The sequence below is a fragment of the Ascidia mentula genome, chromosome 3 (genome assembly GCF_947561715.1).
Source record: "Ascidia mentula chromosome 3, kaAscMent1.1, whole genome shotgun sequence".
Classification (NCBI taxonomy): Eukaryota; Metazoa; Chordata; class Ascidiacea; order Phlebobranchia; family Ascidiidae; genus Ascidia; species Ascidia mentula.
The window spans coordinates 22,804,956-22,827,572 of record NC_138568.1 but is presented as its reverse complement, the minus strand read 5'-3'; the positions used below and the strand labels follow the sequence as shown (position 1 = coordinate 22,827,572).

The 22,617-nt window shown below is 37.3% G+C and overlaps 4 protein-coding genes and 1 long non-coding RNA gene across 6 annotated transcripts; all 5 read left to right on the top strand.

Annotated features, from left to right (window-relative positions):
* Positions 1 to 782: 782 nt before the first annotated feature.
* LOC145895296 (uncharacterized) lies at positions 783 to 1,484 on the top strand. The gene is made up of 3 exons (XR_014401611.1): positions 783 to 802; positions 859 to 1,024; positions 1,352 to 1,484. It is a non-coding gene; the product is annotated as an uncharacterized LOC145895296 (long non-coding RNA).
* A 1,759-nt stretch (positions 1,485 to 3,243) lies between these two features.
* LOC145895169 (thyroxine 5'-deiodinase-like) lies at positions 3,244 to 4,611 on the top strand. The gene is made up of 2 exons (XM_082983940.1): positions 3,244 to 3,652; positions 3,886 to 4,611. Exons 1-2 carry the CDS (start codon positions 3,452 to 3,454, stop codon positions 4,255 to 4,257), a joined length of 573 nt encoding a protein of 190 aa, XP_082840066.1. The 5' UTR covers positions 3,244 to 3,451; the 3' UTR covers positions 4,258 to 4,611.
* Positions 4,612 to 5,126: 515 nt separating this feature from the next.
* LOC145893979 (BOS complex subunit NOMO3-like) lies at positions 5,127 to 14,687 on the top strand. Its single transcript, XM_082982403.1, has 25 exons — positions 5,127 to 5,349; positions 5,511 to 5,600; positions 5,695 to 5,740; positions 5,804 to 5,904; positions 6,137 to 6,316; positions 6,525 to 6,680; positions 6,918 to 7,087; positions 7,461 to 7,594; positions 7,656 to 7,789; positions 7,929 to 8,130; positions 8,952 to 9,019; positions 9,313 to 9,497; positions 9,674 to 9,839; positions 10,029 to 10,299; positions 10,652 to 10,695; positions 10,958 to 11,078; positions 11,223 to 11,379; positions 11,587 to 11,713; positions 11,980 to 12,099; positions 12,390 to 12,452; positions 12,519 to 12,583; positions 12,809 to 13,151; positions 13,333 to 13,563; positions 13,945 to 14,037; positions 14,327 to 14,687. The coding sequence occupies exons 1-25, from the start codon at positions 5,233 to 5,235 to the stop codon at positions 14,417 to 14,419; spliced, it is 3,477 nt and encodes a 1,158-aa protein (XP_082838529.1). The 5' UTR covers positions 5,127 to 5,232; the 3' UTR covers positions 14,420 to 14,687.
* A 2,351-nt stretch (positions 14,688 to 17,038) lies between these two features.
* On the top strand, positions 17,039 to 18,273 carry LOC145893814 (oxaloacetate tautomerase FAHD1, mitochondrial-like). The gene has a single exon (XM_082982167.1). The coding sequence runs from the start codon at positions 17,068 to 17,070 to the stop codon at positions 17,734 to 17,736; it is 669 nt and encodes a 222-aa protein (XP_082838293.1). The 5' UTR covers positions 17,039 to 17,067; the 3' UTR covers positions 17,737 to 18,273.
* Positions 18,274 to 18,296: 23 nt separating this feature from the next.
* LOC145893812 (uncharacterized) lies at positions 18,297 to 22,213 on the top strand. Of its 2 annotated transcripts, none has more exons than XM_082982166.1 (2): positions 18,297 to 18,461; positions 20,160 to 22,213. In XM_082982166.1, the coding sequence occupies exons 1-2, from the start codon at positions 18,306 to 18,308 to the stop codon at positions 21,000 to 21,002; spliced, it is 999 nt and encodes a 332-aa protein (XP_082838292.1). In that variant the 5' UTR covers positions 18,297 to 18,305; the 3' UTR covers positions 21,003 to 22,213. The 2 variants fall into 2 exon arrangements, with proteins under 2 accessions (XP_082838292.1, XP_082838291.1); XM_082982165.1 differs by having other exon boundaries at positions 18,338 to 19,570.
* Positions 22,214 to 22,617: the final 404 nt, after the last annotated feature.

The window sequence follows — 22,617 nt, the reverse complement described above, 5'->3', positions numbered from 1 at the left end:
TGAAAAGGTCGCCACAGAGAATTTGTGTTGAAATTATAAAATTTGTTCGATCTGTGCGAGAAATAAGCCGAGTCTGGAATTATTTTGGGCACTTCTAAAACTTATAGCTAAGGGATTCAAACTTTGTTTCGTAAAAGTTTGGCTTTACTGTGGAACTCTAAGCTTGAAACTTCCAGAATAAACGCAATATCCTCAGCTTCTTTCCTGGATATCCTAATTTTGCTTCAATCCATGTTGGCAGAATTCGAAGATTAGTTTTGTTGTTTTTCCTGCGTGGTTGCATCACCACGACAGCCACAATATTGTTGAAAGAAACCCAGTCATTTTGCACACACATGTGGTTTATTGTAGACAGGGTAGCGTTACATTAGTTCTAAGATTTCTGTTTATTTTTACAAGCAGTGTCTTGGAAGATACAAATCTGCTTATTTCTGTAAACGTGCTTGTTTCTGACTTACGTCATCACATACAAATAAATTTCGGCATCAAAATGCAGAGAGCATATTTTTGTGGTTGCAACCCTGGTTACAGGAAAATTAGGATTAATATTTAGACAAATTGTTCTTTGTAACCTCTTCCTTCCGCGAGATACACCATGATATTTGCAAGCTGGAACAGATTGTGCGGCCAACAGCGGAAATCCCATCAGAGGAAATAAAGTCCCAGGAATTCGCGTAATCATTTCAACTTCACGGAAGTTTATCAGGAATTTTGAAGTAAATTGGTGGGAAGTTTTCAGTGAAACGTTTATAAAAGTAAATGATTACAGGGGATTGGACAGTTTGTATCGGACAACAGATCGGTAAGTGAGCTTATTCACTCGCAACTCGATCGACGTCTAATACTTACTATTTGCAGAACATGAACAAGCTTCTTCTCATTCTTGGACTTCTTCTCGTGGCCAGCACGGTCAGCGAAGGTTGGCTTTGGGCTCGTAGGCGAAGATACTACGCCAGGCGACGACGATATTACGCCAGGCGACGACGATATTACGCCAGGCGACGTCGATACGACCAACAAGAAGGTGAGTAGCAAGCAAATCTATTCTTACATTCACGATCACTTGAATCGCGTGGAATGCTTAAACTATCCGATTAGCTCATTGTGGGATAAAGAATTGTTCGATTCAAACTTAACATCGTGTGCATCCGACTGGAACTTTCATTACTCGTGTTTTCCTTTATTCTCGATTTCTTGATAAGAATGCTCGACCACCAATCTTATATATCCGGTGCAATAGGGAATCTTTTACAATTGACCACTTGCTTGTTTACGACGCAGCCTGCAGGTTGTTAACGATGAATGTTCCACACACAGAGCAAGGTTGATAAAATTTGTTTTTTCTTCACAGCTGAGACCGACAACATGCCCGAGGAAGATGAAATACCGGATGAGCTGAAGCAACTTCTCAGTCAGTAAATTAAAACGTGAACCCGGTCTTGGTGTTTCCTGTTTAAAAATAAATACCCAGCTGCATTTCAAAACTTGTGACATATTGGTTTTGCTTTTGTCCAGTTTAGATAAGAATTCACCTAATTGCCGACCATATTTTGGGCCATTCACCAACATACCAGTGCTATGCTGTACTGTACGAAATGTTTAGTCAAAGGTTCATAAACACGAACATCTCGAGTTCAAAACCCCTGTGCAAAAAACATGTAACAAAGTCAAAACTGTTTTGCCACAGCGGGATTCGAACCCGGATTATCCTGACCACGAATCACAATCACTTAAAGGGCGTGTGACAGAGATGTTCATAATTTTGAAACATTTTTGGCGAAAAAACTAGATTGATACAGCGACTGATGGTTGTTGAGATACACCTGATCAAAGTTGTGTTTAAACCGTTCTGAACGAATGTTTATTGTGTTTACTGTAAGGAACTGAAGATGCCCATGGGGCGAAATATATATTCCTGATCATAGCCAGGCTGATCCTGCAGCAAAAGCTAATGCTTTTTTTAGTGTGATTACGAAAGTTGCAGTGATCGCTAGGCCTGCATCTCCAGTTTTGAGTAAATCCCAATATTTCAATTTTTGAAGTCAAATTAAACAAATACCAGATTGTTTCATCCACGTGTTGGCAGAGAATGTGTGCAATACCGTGACGTAATCAATTGTAACAATGCACCGCCGCGCGTCCCAAAACTCGAATTAGCTAGACGGTGTCGCTTCCAAAATGAAGTAATTAAGTGGTTCACGACAAGCAAGTCACAATGACGAGGCGGAATGGGTCGGTTACCGCAGGCGGTCGATGCTTGTCTGGAAGATCTGCTTGTGAAAACAATACCAGAATACAAAGGAAGCAGGATTACCAGCCACCAATCAGCGCTAGACAACTCAGTGACGATGGTAGAAGTTGCAGTCGCTGCAAACGAGAACACATTATGGGCTACAAACAGTCAATAATACGAAGGTGGAGTGACAGCGGTGTCATTCCGTCAATATCGAGGGTTTTTGTTGCAGTTTGGGTTAAAAGAAGCAAATATTTTTTTCGCACATTTTGTTTCTAAAAATATTTGTTTGAAGAACATTAAATGTAGTTTCTGCGCAAAGCTGGAATACCGGTTAAACATGCGACTGAGGAACGTATGTTTTGCCTGAAAGAGCACAAAATATATTCTATGACATAGAAGCAGATCTGTTTAATCGATCCCTTCAGCCTTAGACAAAAACTCTTGACAAGGTTATTGGTTGACAGTCGGTCAGGGTAGCTTGTTTAGATCCAATATACTTTCTATCACTCTTCACCAAATCACGGTAAAATTATTGCAATGTAGACGGAATAAAGCAATTAACCAAGGGCATGTATAAAGTTTCGCCATTCTTAATTGATTTTTTAAACGATTAATTTTTCCTCCGCATTTTAACCGCTATCTCAACTCTGTCATTGTTCGCGCAATTCTCGACGCTTAAAGAAACTTCCCGAGAAATTAAAACTTGTTTTGTCGCAATTTCTTCTCAATCTCGACGTGTTTTCTTAAACTTTACTAAAATCAGCCCGTCCTATTGCGTCATAATAGAGAAGCTCGATTCAATTACGTTTCGTTATGCCCGGAGGTGGGAGGATTTAAAATAAACGCAGGAGCTGGAAAAACACAATTGGAAATCAAATAAACAAACGAAGCTGTTTAAAATTCGTCCGGCGTTAGAATTGCTTGGACTTTGATGGAGGATATTTTGCGTGTGGTTGTTTTTTGAAATCGGTCGATAGGAAAGTTGTTGTGGTGAATAGGAAAGTGAAGGTTTTAGTTTGAAGGTTTGAAACAAACAAAGTCGAAAATTAAATGATTTCTTCGAGAAATTGTTGTCAATGGAATTGTTCAAAAATGTTCGAGACAAATCTGGAAAATCTGTATCAAGAATCAAATCCGCATTAAAATCCTTAATTTTCCGTGCGTCTTGTCATTTTCGAGCAACATCAGCTAACTGAATACTTTACAATCGCGCAGATGGCCAACGTAGTGACCGCACTGTTGGAATTTCGTCGAATTCAATCGAGCAGAGTGACCACCGTGGGCGGGGATGCCCCGGACGTGCAACTCCACATGCTCAGGACTGGAAAGGAAATAAAACTTCTCGAATGCGCGACTCCGGGGCGCCCCCTGGTGGTGAACTTCGGATCGTCGACATGACAGTATTTCATGGCGAAGGTTTGTGTGGAGGATGGGGCGGGGTTACAGCATGTGTGAGAGCTTGAGACAATTTTGTCAATCCCGCAATGAATCTTGAATTAATCCGGTTAGATATTTACATTAATTGCGAGTTTCATTTAATTCCCAATCATTTAAGGGGAACCTCCAGCAAAATAATAACTGTCTTTAAAACATTGTGTTTTGATCTTAACACCATTCACGTCCCAAACCAAGCGTAACCTGTGTTGCAGACTGACCGCTTCATCCGATTGGTTGAAACTTACAGCGACAAAGCCGACTTCATCACAGTTTACATCATGGAATCCCATCCGATCGATGGATGGAAACGAAAGAGCAACAAATATCAGTACCCCGCCCACAAAACCATCCAAGACCGTCTTGCCGCCGCCCAAGTATTCAGCGATGACGTATTGAAGGGTGACGTCATCGTGCTGGCCGACAATATGAACAATGAAGCGAATCGAGCGTACGGCGCGATGCCGGAACGACTTTACATGATTTTGGATGGAAAAATCACCTTCATTGGAGGTCGAGGCCCTTTCAGTTACAAGATTTCGAAACTTGAAAAAGTTTTGGAACGCCAAACCAAACGAGCTTCCTGATATTAATAATTAAAAAGTCGCCGGAAAACAATCATTGCATTTCTACCAACCTGAGACAAAGATTTCAACTGAATTAGCTTTATGTCTGTTTTCATGCTGTTAATTGGAGTGACATGAGGTCCAGTTCACCCACTCATCGTTTAAACAAACCTCAAATGTATTTATTTTGATGTGATTTCTCTGTTGTTTGGTGAGGAATGCTTGCGCCACGATGGCGTTTTTTTACCGTCAACGAGCAACAAATTTGGCAAACACAAAAATTTATGACGTTTCTGGTAAAAATCTTTACTGCCAGAAACCGAAATATGTCTGTTTGTTTTGTCGCGTTTCGTTGCTTGTAAAATAAAATGATTTACAGAAAACGGTCAACTTATTGCTTTTAATGCTTACACTGAAGTCGAGTACAAGTTTCTGTTTACAACCTTTTGCAACAATCGCACCTTTAATAAACTTAATGCTCCACAACTTGCAACCAACATTTAAAGAAGGATTTTGCTTGAAAGAAAATAATAAGGAAGATTTGATTTGATTTTTTAGAATCAATAAAAACATTGGTTCTCATTTTCAACGCATGAATAAATGTAGGTCACGCTCTAAACGTAATTACTTTAAAGGTGCCACTTAGAGTCCCTTTTATCGTAGTATACTAAACATATGTTCGGTATACCATGCTTTCATACATAATTATGTCAAAAACAAAACTGTTTGAAACAATTATTTAAAAAACACTCATTGAATGGAATTTTTTAATTTCTAAAAAAATACTTGCTTGTGAATAAATGTAACATTTGTACTTCTAAGCAAGCTGTAAATGTTGCAGCAAGTGTTTCACATGCAATTCTGAAAAGTTTGCTTGTTCGTCTGAAGAATTGGTCTGGAAGAGTTTGGTTAATGTTGCTTTGTAATTCGCCTGCAAACGCTTGGAAAAATTACTTCACAGAGTCTCAATAACTGTTCGAGTAATTGGATAACACAATGCAGTTGCATCTAATCGCTTTCTTGAATTTTATTGCTGTTGCGACCAGCCAGGAAATTCTTGGATGTGGTGGTTTTGTAAAAGCTGATGTCGGCATTGATTTCTCGCAAATTGAGGTAACGTGCAATAAAACATTATCTTTTCCTGTAATGGTTAAAATATTACTTTACCCAAAAAATTTTGTATTAGGGTAAGTTACTGTAGTATTAATTTGCAAACGCAAACTAATCAAAAAATTGTACTCAACCATTCTGAGACTCCATAATTTACATTGCAGATTCAACTTTTAACTGTGGATGGGATTTTAAAATATCAAACTGAATGTGCCCCCAATAATGGTTATTTCATGGTTCCATTTGTGGACAAGGTAAAGCACTTTGTGAAACCCAATGACATTCCAGCTTTTGTCGACCAAAATATTGATAACTTTATATATAACAGATCATATATATACTTTGTAGGGTGCTTTCATATTGAAGATTGAACCTCCCAAGGGATGGAAGTTTGGTAAGTTTTAATGTTTCAGAACTAAACAGAACAAAACGTTGAAAATATACGAATACATTACAGAGCCTACTTCAGTAAATTTGAATGTCGATGGAATGACCGACCCATGCACAACTGGGAAAGACATCAACTTTATTTTTAAAGGGTTCATGCTGACTGGACAGGTATGAGTAATGTGTAGTTTTCCTGTAATAACAAGTAAGTTAACAAACCAGCCGTAACATTTAATTATTTTAAATAACATTAGTTTAAAGCGATGAAGGAGCATACCTGGTCATAACATGTTGTTATCAAATAAAATGTACTTTTCTATGTCTTAATTCTATTTGAATAAGTAGTTGCAGAAACCGGTAATCCAAACTTAAATTTGAGGTTTTGAATTCTCATTTAATGTAGATTTTGACTGTTGGATCAAATTCTGGGGGTCCGAAAGATGTTGAAGTTGCCTTAAGCACCCCTGACAGTGGTTCCTACCTTAAAACAACCACAGTTGAAGATGGACATTATTCGTTTGAGGGAGTTCTGCCTGGGAAATATAAAGTCATTGCTTCCCACCCTTCCTATACTTTTAAACAGGTCTTTGGGATCTAAATCTTTTTTATGGTTTTCAACACTTTTTGAAATAGAGCTGTCTGTGTTCTTGAATTAATTTTAAAAATAATAAGATTTCAAAATTGTGTATTCTTGACCAAAAACACTGTAGGATATTTTATTTCTGACAAAAAGTCTAGGATATTTTATTGACGTTTTCTGACCTATTTAAAATTTGACACTGATTTTGTAGAAATCTACAGAGATTGTGGTTGTGAATAACAACATGAAATGCCCCAGCAAAATTTTTGTGTCTGGGTTTGATGTTCATGGTCATGTAACTGCTCAGTCACTTCCAGTGTCTGGAGTCCACTTGCTTCTTTTCACAGACAGAAAACTAACTGAAAAGGTAAATCCAGAATTGTATCTTTTAAATTTTTAGCAAGTTGTTTTACTTTGAAGTGTTAAACTTCATAAACCCTTCATAAAAGTTTCCTCCATTCTAAAAACCAATGCCTGGGATTGTACACAATGGAATATAATTATCCAACACTAGGTGGATAATTATATGAGCTGGTCAAATATTTGATAACAACTATGTATAATTTATTGCTACTCTTACTTCACAAAATGTTTTATTGTAAAGATTGCCGGTTGCGACCCAGCTCGTCCGAATGGATCGGAAATGATTGGATGTGAGAGTTGTCCATTATTTGTTTGCGCCACAACGTCGGGCAAAGATGGAAATTATTATTTCCCAAGTCTTCCTCCAGCCCAGTATTCAATCATTCCCTTTCATAGAGGAGACCACATTAAGTGAGTTCAAGGCATTTAACTTAATCCCACTTATGCCAAGCCTGTTGGTTAGGCCAATTGTTGGTAAAATAGTGATGTTTTTTGATACTACAGTTAAACATCAATTTAAAGTGTAAGTTTCACAGCTTTTAGTGTAAGTTTTATTATTTCACAGCTTTTAGACAGCGATAATTATAAATATTTACAGTTTACAAAAATCTAAGGTCTAAAAACTTGCATTGTCCGTTTGCCGTCTAACAGATTTTATTAATTTTTTGGCCCCTGTTTTTCAAAAGTTGTGGAAATGTTGTCATTTCTTTTAGAGCTTTGAAACCCTCAATTTTGCAAATAAAATAGTTTAAAAAATGTGGTCATTTTTTTTTGGTTTGTGCAGGTTCGACGTTGAACCCCAGGAGTTAAAATTTTCTGTTGTAAACTCTCGAGTGGACCACAGCGACGGCTTTAAAGTGACTGGATTTTCCGTGCAAGGAAGGGTTCTGGACTCAATCAATGGAAAACCAGTTTCTGGTATTTGAATTCTCAATTGTTGTTGTCATGGTAACATAGAAGTTGACTTGACAAATTTTAGGAGCAAGAATTACAGTGGATGGAGTTGATCAGGACATCACAGATGGTGAAGGTTATTACACTTTAAACCATATGCAGAGTGGATCAATTAAGGTTGCAGCTGCCAAAGAAGGTCGAAAGTTCGAAATTTTGAAGGTAAAAATATAAGAAAACCTTTCTTATGGGCATTGAAGATTATCTGTGGAAATTTTGGTGTGTCAAGAAATTTGTGTGATGTTTGCCATTTTTTTGTAAACGTTTTTGTTTTAAAAAATCACATTGTGATTTTGTGCAGATGAACGTGGGGCCTGACACCCCAAAACTTCCTACAATTGTCACCAGGTGGTTTTCTGTTTGTGGTAAAATCCATGTGGATGAGATGCCTGCAGATGAAGGTTCCATCACTAAGTTGTCCGTTGAAGCTCAAGGTCAAACTGGAAAACCTGAGGTCACAAAAGTTAGGGACAATGGAGATTTTTGCTTTATGCTGTCTCAAGGTAAAGTAACACCAGTCACCAATCAACTATTGTGTCATGATTCTGGTGATTCAGTGCATTCACCTTTCACATGTCACATTCAATGCGCACAGCAAATCCCAACTGACGGGATCTAGAAAAAATATGAGGGGGGTATTCCATTTCGGTACCTAATTAATGAAGCCGTTAGATGCGGTTACAATTTTTTTCGGACAATACCCATGTAAACTCCGCTTTAAAAAACAGGTGGCGCATTACTGTAGTTAAGCGAAATGTTAAACAACTTCTGCGAAACACAAGACTTTTTAGTGGCTTTTGTGCATGTGTGTCCAGTTTAACGAAAAACGCAAAAACAAACCCTATATTACGAAACAATGCGAATGCATCTGTATCATCGACGAGTATCAAGTATTGGGACCATTTTTAAACTGTGCCTTTCAAAATCAAACCTTTAATGGTCTATGACGTGGTCTTGAACCACTAAATATACGTTGATGTTTCAGCAGTAGATAAACATTTGGAAATATATTAAAACAGACGAAATACAAAATACTGGTTTAGCTGAATATATTTCAGTGCTACAGCGTGCAGCTCTGTATAGAAATTGTAGCAGAAAAGAATAAACTTAAGAGTCATCACCGCGTGAATGCAGCGCGCGTGACTGAAAAACAAAGCATCCGAGTAGTGTAATTAACCACACTTTCACACCCCTCAAAACAATGTGCCAAAATGCTAAGGGGGGTGTTCTGGCAACAACTATGTTTTTGCTTAATTTTTTTTAGCTATATTTTGTATCAATCAAATTTTATGTTCAAAGACATATTCACATTTTTTTTATTCAGGATCTTTTAAAGTGACCATCATTGGTGCTGAACGTGGAAGTCTTGTCATAACCCCACCTTCCCAAGAGGTAAAATTGATTAGGATAAGTTTCAGAACTTATTATATTTGCTACTAAGTCATTGTTAGCCATAAAGCTTTTAGGAGGTTTTGTTGATACAAATTATCAGTTTCCACCAATAAAAATTATTGCTATTTATATAATATGACTTCATGCTTGTACAACTTCACATAATGAAGTAAAGGATTTTGTTTTGAGAACCTGAACACCAATAAACTATTCGACAAATTTACAACGTTATCTATTTCCTAAACATTCTTAGAAAATGGTGAAATGTTATTTCTATTGACCCATGTTTACAGGTGTCAGTGGCGGATCAACCAATCAAATCTCTCAAATTCTCACAATATCGAGCATCTCTGTCCGTTCAAATCTCCTGCATAGAATCATGCAAGGATGTCAAACTGGAATTAACTTCATCGACCAGTAACCGAAAGATTAAGAAACTTGTGACCGGTGGAGAAAAACAAGTTACCATGGAAGTCGGGTCAGTTTAGTTGGGAAACAATTTCAAAATTCAATAATGTACAAGCAAAAAGCCAATAATTATCAGTGAGCTGCTTAATAAGAGAAATCCCAGTTTTGTCTCATTACAAAATATCGTCCTTCAACCTCTGTTGCTTCCAGTGTTTTTGAATTTGAAATTGACAAAACATTTTTCAGCAATATTCTCCCTGGCAAATATGCTGTGACTGTGACGCGTGACAACTGGTGTTGGGAGACTGAGAGTCTAAAAGTTGAAATTTCACGCTCTAAAAAACCTGACGTGATCACCTTTAAACAATCTGGATTCCAATTGGTTTGTTCCATATCACATGATATCGAAATGGTGAGACACAAAGTCAGACTACATTACTGTTTTTATCTCAAGAACATAACTTATGGTTTTGTGAATGATTATGACAAAAACAATAATCCAAGTGTAGTTTGAGGCCGAAACAGAATGTATTGTTTTACGCGTATCCAGGCATCCACTGCACTCCATGAAACTATGCAGTAAACCTGCTAATTTTTTTAGAAAATCCACTATTCCAATGAGAAAATAGAATCCTTTCCATTGAAGAAAGGTCGCAGTAGGCTTTGTCTGTCGCGTACAGGAGAATATCTCCTCGAAGCTGTGTCGTGTCATCGATTTGATCTCCCGACACCAATCAAGTATAACACCGCTCGTCCGAAAGTTATTGCGCTGCAAGCTGTTGCACATGAAGCAGTGGTGGCCATGGAAACCAAGCAGAAGTTGGATGCTGGGATGGGTAACCTTCTCATCATTAAATCGTCAACGGGAAAAGGTAAATAACATGGTTTATAGCAGGTTTGGCCAACATATGGCACACGCACGAAAAGTTGTGAGATTAAGCTCGCGAAAGCTCTTGCAAATAAAGTTTTTCAACAATCAGCTTATCCAAAACAGTGCACCAGTAACTACTAAAGTCATGTACATATGGTACTGCTAGATCTCATAAACTTTGTATTACCAGTGTTATATGTGAATGCAGTACATACATTCTATGCATGCAACAAATTTGTTAGTGTAGTTATTTTCTTTAGGAAGCAAGGCACGGGAATTTTGATAATAAATAAATTTACACAAATATTATTGTTGATCAATTCCAGGTAAAATAATTGTGTTTTTTATTGCAGTCGCAAAAGAACCCATGGTTTTGTCTGAAGATAATACAAAAACAGTTGAGTGATTTATTTATGCATTTCGGTTTTAAATCTTTCCCATGAAATATACCCATGTGGTTTTCAACTTTTATTTTAATATTGGTCTTTTTAATCTGGTTTATTAATTTTTCATTGTTATTAAACTGTTAATTATTTACTTTGCCAAAAAATAATCTTACTTTATTCAAATTGCCTGCGTTTTATTTCATGAACGAACGTTCAAGAGAATTTCATTCGACTTACATGTCTTTTAATCACAAAATAACTTTTATTTATTAGGGCGGTAGTTTTGTCTACAAGGCTTCTTACTGGGCGGCCGACGGCGAACAACTTGATGTAACACCTACATCTGACTTGCTTTTGTTTGATCCGCCAACAACTAAAGTTACGATGAAATCAGGTATTTGTTAAAATTTTCCCCACGATTAACCAGATCATTGTAATTATTGTAAGACGTCTTCAACTCAACAGTGTGAGTTCTAAAATTGTTTCTAAAAAAGGAAACTAATGCCCTGTGATACTTTATATAAACAATGTTTCACAGGTCACTGCTTGAATGAACTTGTCCGCTTCCATGGCATTGTGGGTAAATTTCTGTCAGGTCATGTGACCCCGGCATTGGAAAATGTTGACATCGTCATAGCAACAGTGGGCAGAGAGAAGATTATTCGACTCAAAACTGACAAAAATGGACAATACAGGTTCCCATGGTTTATTTTATCTTATATTTGATCTCATGTGAAGGTGGTTAAACTGACTCAACAAATTCTTGTATAATTTGTGTTTTTGACATACCCTGTTCAAGAACTGCATGCAAGGGTTGTGTTTTTAAAAAAATAAAAAACATTGTTGTACGAAAGTTTAGTAATTTTTTATTGCTTAAACTTGGCTGATGTTTTACTTTATAGAGAGGGTCCTTTGCATCCTGATATGACTTACGAAATATCTGCTGACCTTGACGATTACGCTGTCACAAAAGTTGACGGAACAGTTGGAGATTTTGTTGCCAAGAAACTCAGCAAGCTTATTTTCAAGGTTAAATTTTGACTGAGTTTCTTCTTGTTTTAGCCTTTGTAAAGTAAAAACACTTTTTCTTAATATTCTTTTCTGATTTCAAATTGTAAATTACGTGGTTTAGTTTTAACCTGTTGAACACAGTGTAGGTTTTTTCCATGGATATTTCTTAATTCATGGTTGTGAGGCTGTTTTTTTTGTGAGCAAATGTTATTGTCTCAAAGTTGTTGAATCTGGTAAAGAAATTTTTGCCTGAATTTTTTTATGCAGAGTTTGTTAATTTTCAGATTGAGCTTGAAAATTCTGACACAGCTTTACCTGGAGTCCTGCTGTCCATCAGTGGAGGTGTTAATTACCGTAGCAACAATCTAACAGGAAGTGATGGAACTTTAACTTTAAAAAAACTGGTGAGCCACGGTTTAAAACATGCTGTAATGTTTCTGTTGTGTGGAAGCACAAGAAATATTTGCTTTGGTTTTATCTTGATGTTGCAACGTAACTATGAACTTTCCCTAAACCAAGAATATTTGCTTTCTGAAGTTGATTAGGTTTCAAAATGTTTTAATTCTGTGGGTAAAAGCAATTGTTCGTGTTAAGTGTAAAAATTGTCATCCGCAACATTCCGCAATACACAACAATTATAAAAGAATGCTGCAAAATATTTTACGACCAATAACCCCAAAAAATTTGTTAACAGGAACCTGGCCAATACTACTTCAAAGCAATGATGAAAGAATACAAGTTTAATCCATCAGCTCAGGTTAGTGTTAAAAGCGAACTATTACAAATAGTTTCCACAATGTAATCATTATTCTTTTCCTCACAGGTGATCGATGTGGCTGAAGGAGCTCACACAGAAATCAAAATCAGTGGAAAACGTGTTGCTTTCAGGTATTAGAATATAATAGACGTAGGTTTGATCATAAAACAACCATTCCCATCCAATCTCCCTATTCACAAAACAAGTATTTCTTGTTTGCAAACCAAACATGTCTCGTGCATTTTAGCTGTAACTGAAATTAATTCCTTGAAAAAACTCTGGATAAATAACCGCCTCCGTTCCTGATCAGGTTCCTGTACTGTGGCTGGGTCGTAAATTTCTTTTTTCTATGACAGTATAATGGGCTCTGTGACGTCATTAAACGGTGAACCTGAGCAAGATATTTCCATTCGAGCTTTGTCGAAATCAGAAGGAAAACCCTGCGCTGGTTTACTCGAGGAAGGGGCGACATCTAGTGACGGTCTATACAGAGTTAGAGGACTGCGCCCCGGGTGCGTTTATGACGTGACAGTACACGACGGAGCGCGCAGGTTTAGTCACGTGACCCCCGAATCGGTGACTTTGCACGCTGGGGAGGAAGACCACGCTGGGTTACGGTTCATTGCATTCAGACAATTGACGGGATTCGAATTGTCTGGAAATGTCGCCACTTCCGTTGATTACCTCCCATTCATCAAGGTTTGATATTTTATTGACTGAATAAATATTTTATGTATTTATGACACTATGATATTTTTGTTTGTTGTTCGTTCAAACATTCGTCTAACGACCAACACAATATTTGTTTGATCATAATTACTCCTGCGCCACTGTAAGCTTCAACAAACAAAAAATATCATCTACTAATTTCCTCCACTAGATGGTGCTGTATCGCGCCAACGACACCACACTTTCCCAACCCGTCCACGCGGTGTCGCTGTCTCGCGCCACCCCCTTCTTCCACCTCCCAACTTTGCCGAGAGACGAAACGGAATACGTGCTTAGGTTGGAAAGTTCACTTTCGACTTCGGTGTACGATTTCACTTCACCTGCTGCTGGGTTTTTTGCCGCCGGACCCCACAAACACATCACGTTTAAGTTTGAACCTGAGGTAAGTTAAATCTTTTATAAGAAGTCTCAAACTTTTGTAATTGACGCCTGAAATAAACCCACTGATGTTGTTTTGCCAAATTGCTTTTCTATCTTTTTTTCCTTATATATAAAAATATGTAAATTTAACTTTTGGTTGAAACATATATCAAACCCATACGTGTAATAATAGAGCTTGAAGTTGATTGCCGGTACAAAGGTTGCAAGCCCTTAACATATTTTACTGCACTGAGGGCAATTTTGAGTGTTTAGCGTGGTTATGTGTAAAGAATCTTTCTGTGTTTTCGCTTTCCTGCCAGGAATTTTCATGAACCATGGAATATTTTTAAAGTTCCAAGCGCTTACAATCACGACATAAACGAAATCACGCGTTTCTTTTCAGGAGAAGAAATTGGACGTCGAAATTCCTCAGGTCTCTGTGCTCACTCTTCCCTTCACCATCCTCGTCATATTGATTGCTTACTACCATACACAGGTGGGTGAGGGGAAGGTTGTATGTGCGTGGAAACTGTACGTGTGTTTGGAACTGCAGGCAAACAACATAATAATTACTACGTGACCCGTAGTTCCAAACACACATAAATTGGTGGTTGGCTCCATGTCCTTGTAAATACCGGCAACTTTTCGAATCCACGTTGCAAGTTTATGCGAACCCAACGATTTACCTGCTATGAATACTGCTTTTAGTTTGCCAGGACATCTTTATTATATTATTTCATATCAGACACAAGCTCTAGATTTTAACATCGAGAAAATTTACGCAGGTTCTTCAACAAATCCAAGTTTTAATTCAACTCATGATGGGGAGGAAGGAAGCAAGCCAGGAAACGAGATCCGGAAGGAAACAAAAGAAGTGACCATAGTGACGTCATAACCGCTACTATGCAAATCATTCGACGACTTTTTCGGCCCAGTGGAGCGTTACATTGTCACGTGCCGGGATTGAGCCGAAAACTGCCCGCAACTGAAATAGATGAATTTTAATTTAATTAATATTGTTTTTGTGTTTCGTGCAGATTTATGTGATTTCTATGTGTTGTTTCCATGCCGAACTTCTCTAACATTTTTGTTTCTCAAACATCTGTGCTGTCCTGGTTATAACTGTGTGTGAAATAAACAAGATAATCTTAATACCTTGGGTTAAAATTCCACTGCCGGCGCAGCCAGGTTGGTTCAGACGACCTTCGTGGGGGATTTCCCTACTGCGCAGGCCTGTCGATCACTGCCCTCTTATTTCGAACGTTCGGTTCACTGGCATTGTAGCCAACATGGATCGACCACTTTCTCCGGATATTCTATTAAGACTTGTAGGCAAATTTTAAAAAATATATTATTCGTATGTGGAACTCTTAAGTCCAACGAAAAATGACGTTTTCAAGCCCTTGAAGCGAACACATTTATTTAGACCACAGGTGGGCAACATTTTGGCTCGAACAAAACTTCACGGTTAAGCGCCCGACCAACATACCAAGAAGAAATCCTGACCAGGATTCTTGGCCTGGATATCCCGGGTTCAAATCCCAGTGTGGCCAAAAACAATTGAAAGACGGGCCAACGGAGTACAAGTGGATAAAGAGTGTTGACTAGTGATGGGTTGCGCCGGATCCGGGTACCCGGATCCGGCCGGATATTGACCAATTTTTAATACCCGGACCCGGCCGGATAATACACTTAATTTTACCGGATAGTTGGGAAAGCATTTCTGTCCTAAAAGCGTACAAACAATTCGCAAATTACTCGTTTTTGGGACCCAGTCTGTTATACTCGCCGACGTAAGATTTTTTTGTTATTTGTTATTAAGGTTTTTCGTGACGTGTTATACCATATTAATAAATGCCCAAGTTGATTAGTTCCACTTATGACAGGCTAACCTTAACATAGCATTTTTGCCATAATACACGAATCAGTGTTAACAAACTGCCGGATCCAAATTATCCGGCCGGATTTGATTAATAACTATCCGGATCCGGCCGGGCCGGATAATTTGGAACTGGGAACATCACTAGTGTTGACACTACAGACTATGAATTAACCTATTAACAATAATTGACGTTTAAATATTGTAACCGAAAAGTAAAAATCGTCCAATAAAATTGCTCATGAACAAATTTTCTGGGTGACACAAAAAATAAAAACTTCTGACGGGCCAAATTGAGACCCAGTAACGGGCCACATTTGTCTATGTCTGTTCTCTTATATCGTGTTTGACGGTTGACAAATGCATTGTGTGGTGACAGTTGGTACCTGCAGTCCCCAAACCCTGTATTTGTACGGCAAATACTACTTCAAATAAACTCAGTTGTTGCTACTTGCGTTTAGCTAGGCCGAGCACGTGATTAGCATGAGATGAATTATCACATGCTTGTAGATTGTCCGTTGTCATGGAAAATGTTAATACTGGGGATATTTGTGCATTTTAAGCCGGTCTTTCATGGGACAACTTTGATTTAATGCCAGGTAAAATTAACCAATTACTTTTCCGTTTCTTGCCAGATGGAAAAGGTAACAATAAAGCAGGGATTGTATTATCATCTCCAATAACCAACAATTCAGTTTTAGAATTTTAGATAGTTGGTTGTTGTAGATGTGTTAATTGTGGTTCGGACTGCTTCCAGAGGGATTCACAGTTGTTTCAACATGCTTTAAATGTCCATGGCGACAAGCTCACGTGACGGTAAAAGGCACAAGGGCAAATCCGAATACATATGACACATATGCGCGATACGCACATACGCTAGTCACGTTAGGTTTGCATAAAAAATAATATTTTCCCCTTTATAGCCTACTTGGAAAGAAAAATTATGATTGTTACATCACAAGGTGCAATCAACCGTGTTATTTAGGTTTCCTGTCGGCCAACGTCACTTTCTTCTGCTGTGTCAGCCTGTGTGATGTGACGTAATAATGAGCGATGACATCTACGTTGTGTCGAGTTTGTGTTGTGTTTATCACCCAAAGAAATCAAGTAATCCTACGCTTTATAAGTACATGTATTTCGGAAGCTGTTACTATTGTCTTTGTTCGGTTAAAGAAAGCATTGGGTTTAAGAGGATGCTGTAAGAGATTACCTAGAAAATATTCGCGGTTCTGAAAGTACTGCAGACCCCTGTGGGCTTGTGTTGTTCAGTGTAGTTGGAAATACTTTGTTGTGCCACACAGTCGCACATTAACTGAGATGTAACATAGGATAAATATCAGTATTTATCGTGGTATTTGCATTACGCACTTTGTTTTGATGAATGTTGATTGCATAATGACCAAAATGTTGGCCAAGTAAAGTAGTTTTTGCCAGAAGAGCTTGTGAGTTTATTGATTATGATTCAAGAACTAAACAAAAAAAAAATATAATTGTTGTTTATTTTGCAAATGTTAGGCTGTCCCTGTTTCTGTTTGTGAAGATGACATAGTGTTGCAGTGCATTATTATCTGAACCATTTACCCATAAAGTAAAACTTTTTCATTATTTTTTTAGTATTTATGGCCTGCTTGATTTGTTAGGGGTTTTATGTTTAAACAAAAAATGCAACAGAACCTTTCAAGATACTGGGAATGGGGAAGGAAGGTGGTTTGCATTGGCCGAAACTACATCGACCATTGCGCAGAGCTTAAGAATCCTGTCCCAAAAGAGCCTTTGATATTCCTCAAACCAACATCAGCTTATGTCAGGGAAGGGGACCCAATTAAAATTCCAGTAGGATGCAATAATGTCCACCATGAAGTTGAACTTGGGGTTGTGATTGCTAAAAATGGATCCAAAGTCTCAGAATCACAGGCCATGGACCTGGTTGGAGGTTATATTCTGGCCCTTGATATGACTGCTCGTGATTGGCAAGATAAGGCAAAATCACAGGGAAAACCTTGGTCCCTTGCTAAGGGATTTGATACCTCTTGTCCAGTAAGCGAATTTATACCAAAAGACAAAATTCAAAAACCTGGGGATATTGGATTATGGCTGAATATTAATGGAGAAGAAAAACAGAAAGGGACGACTCAGGACATGATTTTCACCATCCCGTTTCTAATTAGCTATATCAGCAATGTGATGAGTTTGGAAGCTGGGGATGTAATTTTAACAGGAACTCCTCAGGGAGTTGGTCCAGTGAAGAGTGGTGATGTCATTGAATGTGGAATTAATGACATCATCAGTATGAAATTTAATGTGGAATCGTCCTGAGATGATTAAAATAATTTTTGACTGTTTGGACAAAACCTTGTCTGTTTTGTGAGCCTTTATGTGCAACCATCTCTCTACTTGACCATCTCAGTTCAAATTATTCTGTTTGTTTTAAATTTACTTTGTGCAATTCTTGTTGTGAATTTATAGGTTTTTTTAAACAAAGTGAATTCTTCTTGAAATGTTTAAAATAAAATAGGTGTTCCTTTTTTATTGTTGCTAATATGCTTTTGTGTCAAAAACTAGTAAAAAGTATTAGAATGATTATGCAAACCAACAATTACAATCTTACCTTATGACGAACAGGAAATGGGCGACATTTTGTTGTAGGCAATTTATTAATGATCCTGCGTGGCTTACATTCTGGTTGAAATATTTTGGTGCTATATTGTAAGGTTTAAAGACAGCTAGTAATTATCTTTTGTGAGTTGATTATATGTAATGTGGCAATCAAATCTTAAAATTGTCATCGCTCTGTGCAGAAACATTAGAACTTTTTCACACCTTACAAATAATCTGCATCATTTGTTTTTCAGATTTTCAACAAACTTAAAAATATTTAAAAACTTATGATGGCTCCCAACAATGAAGATGGATTAAAAATAAAGTTTAGAATAAATTTGCCCCCTGACATCAAAATAACTCCCAGTGAGCTTTCCCATGTAACCCCTGTGTCAAGATATGTCAAGGAGTATTACAGAAATGAACCTCTTGAAAGGAAGCCGGTAATACTTTGTGCTTGGCCCATCACTAAATTATTAGAATAATTGTGTTCTGCTCCATGTGCATGCTTGCAATTTCCTGAAACATTTAATTCTCTATGTGTTAGGACTGCATTGATACAACTGCTGGTTGTGTTGCAACAATTTTGTAATTGTTATAATTTCAGCTCTCCAAAGACCTGCATAACCTGTTTTTTGCCCTGGGTTAGTGTGGTCTTTGTTTGGGGCAGATATGTTGCCATGACAGATATACAATCACTTTAAAATGGTTTATTTTTTTTTTACCAACTATTAGTCAAACATTTCAAAATTAATCAGCAAGTTGGTAAGGCCAAGCATTAAGTCAAAACTCTAGTAAATGCTGTATTTATTTGATTGCAAGCTGCCTTTATATCATAATAAATCACATGTAATGTAAAAACAGATACTTTTACCGCAGTATCACACATCATGTGTTATTATAGAGTGGGGTCCACAATTTACCTGATAAAATGTCTGGACATAGGGATGTACCCATGATTAAGTGATGCCTAAATACAATGAAACGCGGTGTAACCAACAAAATACAGAATCTGTGTAAAATTAAAAAAACATTGCTAGCTATGGCATACAATCACATTAATACAATATTCTAATTTTTGATTTGTTCTTAATGCAACACCTGATATTGTTTATATTAAAACTTATGGTTTTTGTATCGAATTAAAAAATACTACAATAGATTGAAAATTTTTGACTGAAATGCTGCAACAAAAATGTTGAGTAATTTTAGTAACCTTTTTTTATTAGTTAAGACTAATTAGTTTTATATTTCTGCATTTAATGCTACCAGCCATGTTATTTTGCTGCTTTTAATTTGACACTCAGATAAAAAATCTGTTTCCACTTCTGCAGCCAATCTGTTGTATCGTTTACATAGTTGTGTTTGTTGTCATATTGTAACCATGGCAACCTACAGCCCCTATGAGGGCCGGGAAGAGGCCGTGTATAACAAATATTTTATAAACCTTCCACCTGATTTGAAAAACACCAGGAGTGTTTTGTTCATCACTGTGCCCAAGATGAAGGCTTCAAAGAAGTCACTTTTTTGTGAATCTCCACTTAAAAAGAGGGTAAAATAATGCAAGCTTTTTAGTTGTATTGCTTGTGGCACAATTGGTGGCTGATGGGCCTCAAAGTACGACTCTGATTAAATTTTTGTTGTATCACACAGCATGTTGATGCGTCACACGTGCTTGCTAAATACGTTCTTGCTTGTATTTCTGATTGCTCTTTTTTTAACACCACTTGTTGTGCGTGACACAGGTGGAAGCTTCACATTTTTCAAAATTACAAAATTACAAAAACTGCATTTTGACACGAGGCTATTTATATTGTAATTTTGCCTTTAATACCATCTCGGTAGTTTTTCACCAAGTATGTCTCGCTTACTAAAGAGTTTGCATTTCAGTTTAATAGTTGGTGTTGTGGAAATTTTGCACCAAATCATTATCTTGTTTAAATATTTTTAAATGCCAAGTTACAAACTATGTGACGTATTAATTGGTCTTTGGCATTATTTTGTTTCAAAATAAGCATGGTCAAATTTTATCAAAAATCTAGCATAAAGTTTCGAACAAGCTTGTTTTTATTTACTTTGATGCAAGAGTTAGATGAATAACATCACTGCATGTAAGTGTAACAGATTGTTTATGTTGCCAGGTGCCGTCTTCATACCACATAACTGTACCAAGGAAACATGTTGAAAAGCGGACTTTGTCGATTACACAACCGGTGCTGAAATCTGACCCTGGAGAGTTGTCATTCCAACCCCCGCTATCAATGAATAACCCAAAAAACATACAACTCTCTTTGGACAACCCAGTCATACTTAATAATCCCAGAAATATACGTTTACATCAAACTGTTCCCAAACTTCTAAACAACCCCTCTAACACTAAGGTTTACAACGAAAAACGACCAGTTTTTGCATCTAAAAATCCCAGGGTGACTTTGGATCAGTCACGCCCTGAAATATCCAACAAGTTGCTCAGTGTCCTAGAAAAAAACGTTCCTGTTATTGCAAACAAAACACCATCCACACTTCAGAAGACCAAGCCTGAAATTTCTCAGAAAACAAATGATGAACTGGAGAAAAACAAACCAGAGATCTGTAATAGAATTCAACCCGAACTAAACCACTTAAAACCAGTTCTATCCTGTGGTGAAAGTGTTCTCGTCCACCGAATCCCGCTAATGAAAGATGTTCCGACAACACTGGAAAAACATGTTCCAGAAATTCATCTTAATCCAGTCACTATAGAACATCCAGTGCCTGAAATGAAGGAGTTGGTGTCGACCTTGGTTCAAAGAGTTCCTTTGCTTGACACACGCTACACAGAGCTTGAACATAACAAGCTCGATTGTCTTTCCACAGCCTTCGAGTTGGAGTTTCCAGCACCTGAACGTTATGACAATGAGGAGATTCTGATACACAATCTGCCATTGTTAGTGCAAGTTCCTGAGGAATTCCTCATCACTACTCCTGAATTAGAGGAACAGTGAAGAAATGATGATGAAAGTTATTTTTTTGCAAACAGAACGTAATATTTTTATAAACGGCTTTAAAATGTTAGAATGAAATTGTCTTCCGTGTATGACTTCAAGGAGTTGAATGTTAATGAAGTTGAAAGTTGGTAACGTTTTTGCTTTTGTTGTATATGCACTTATTAAGATTCATAAAAAAGGGGCCAGTAATCTTCATCTACGAGCTAATAGAAAAGGAATGAGACCACAAAACAATGTAAGCTTACCTATGTACTGTTTATGCTTGATTGAATATTAGCCAATACATAGAAAGGTTGTGGCTGTGAACAACATGGAGTTCAAATTTGTGGTGGAAAAGTCTCAGCATTACTATCACCAATAAGTTTTGTTTTTTAGTTTTGCTGAACCCCTCTCGTTTTGTTTCTTTTTTCCTTGACAATGATGTTTAAGCGAACTAACCTCAAGTAAACTACCTTTGTTACTTTTTCTATTGCATGTTAACTTCTATTGCATAGTTGCATAAAAGAAACAACTAGATTGACTTTTTTTATAAGACAGCTAAAATTTTGTTTACTGTGCAAGTTGGTATAATGTGCTCAAAGGAATGTTTATTTTTATACAACCAAGTTTTAGTTAAGATACTCGACCTTTTGAACATTCCTTTCAGTATTCGTACATCATGTAGTTCAGTGGGAGGTTTATTGTAGTGTCTTTGTTAATTTTCATGTGTTTTTTTGGAATAATATATCTATAATTTTTTTGAGTAACCTGTGTAAGCGTTTCATAGGTTTGTGACTTGTTAATTTGTTAATGATTGTGGTTTTCTTGTTGCAACGATTCCACTAGTTGGGCCTTCTTTGAGATTGTCTGCCTCCGCTGCCTTTCCCCTGCAATAAAAATAAACAGTTTTTGATCCTTCACTTGATACGTTCTCACAGCGAAACAGGTGGAACTGTGAGACTCTTTTTGTCAATAACAGCTTTTCAATACCAAATGTGGGGTCTGATTATGGAAATATAAAGGAAAACAATTGAAATTCACCGGATATTTTTAAATTGTTGTCAATGATGTTTTCAGTAAATATTGACGTGTTTTCAAATGCGTTACAAGCTGGTGCCCTCTTTGTGCATATGATTCACCTACTGTTGTTATCACATTCTTTCGCCGCCAATAATACGAATGACCGCAACTCGCGGAATGTTTTGAGCATTTAAGGAATAAAATATCTCCACTGCTGAAGTGCGTGGTGTAACATATTTGGCGTTTCAGTTTGTTTGTCACAGAGAAAGCTGAAAAGATACAAAATATTAATCTACATTCTACAGTGAAAGTTCATGAGAATATACGGGACGGAAAGATGATCAAACAGAGTGTGGCAGTGTTTCGTTACAATCACCAAATATTTTACACAGTAACGTGTTACTTGTTATGTATTGATCAAACACGCGTTTTGTGCCAACTACCCAGTTCGCCACTTCTGCCCCTTTTAACATACTACACTCTGGCGCCGCAAGCGTCCGTTTTGTATTTTTATTTTTGTCGGAAGGTGTCAGCATAAAGCTTTTAATAAACCCAACCATGTCATGGCGGTAGATTGGCTGCACCGGTCAATGCGCCTGAACCCTTTGCCAAA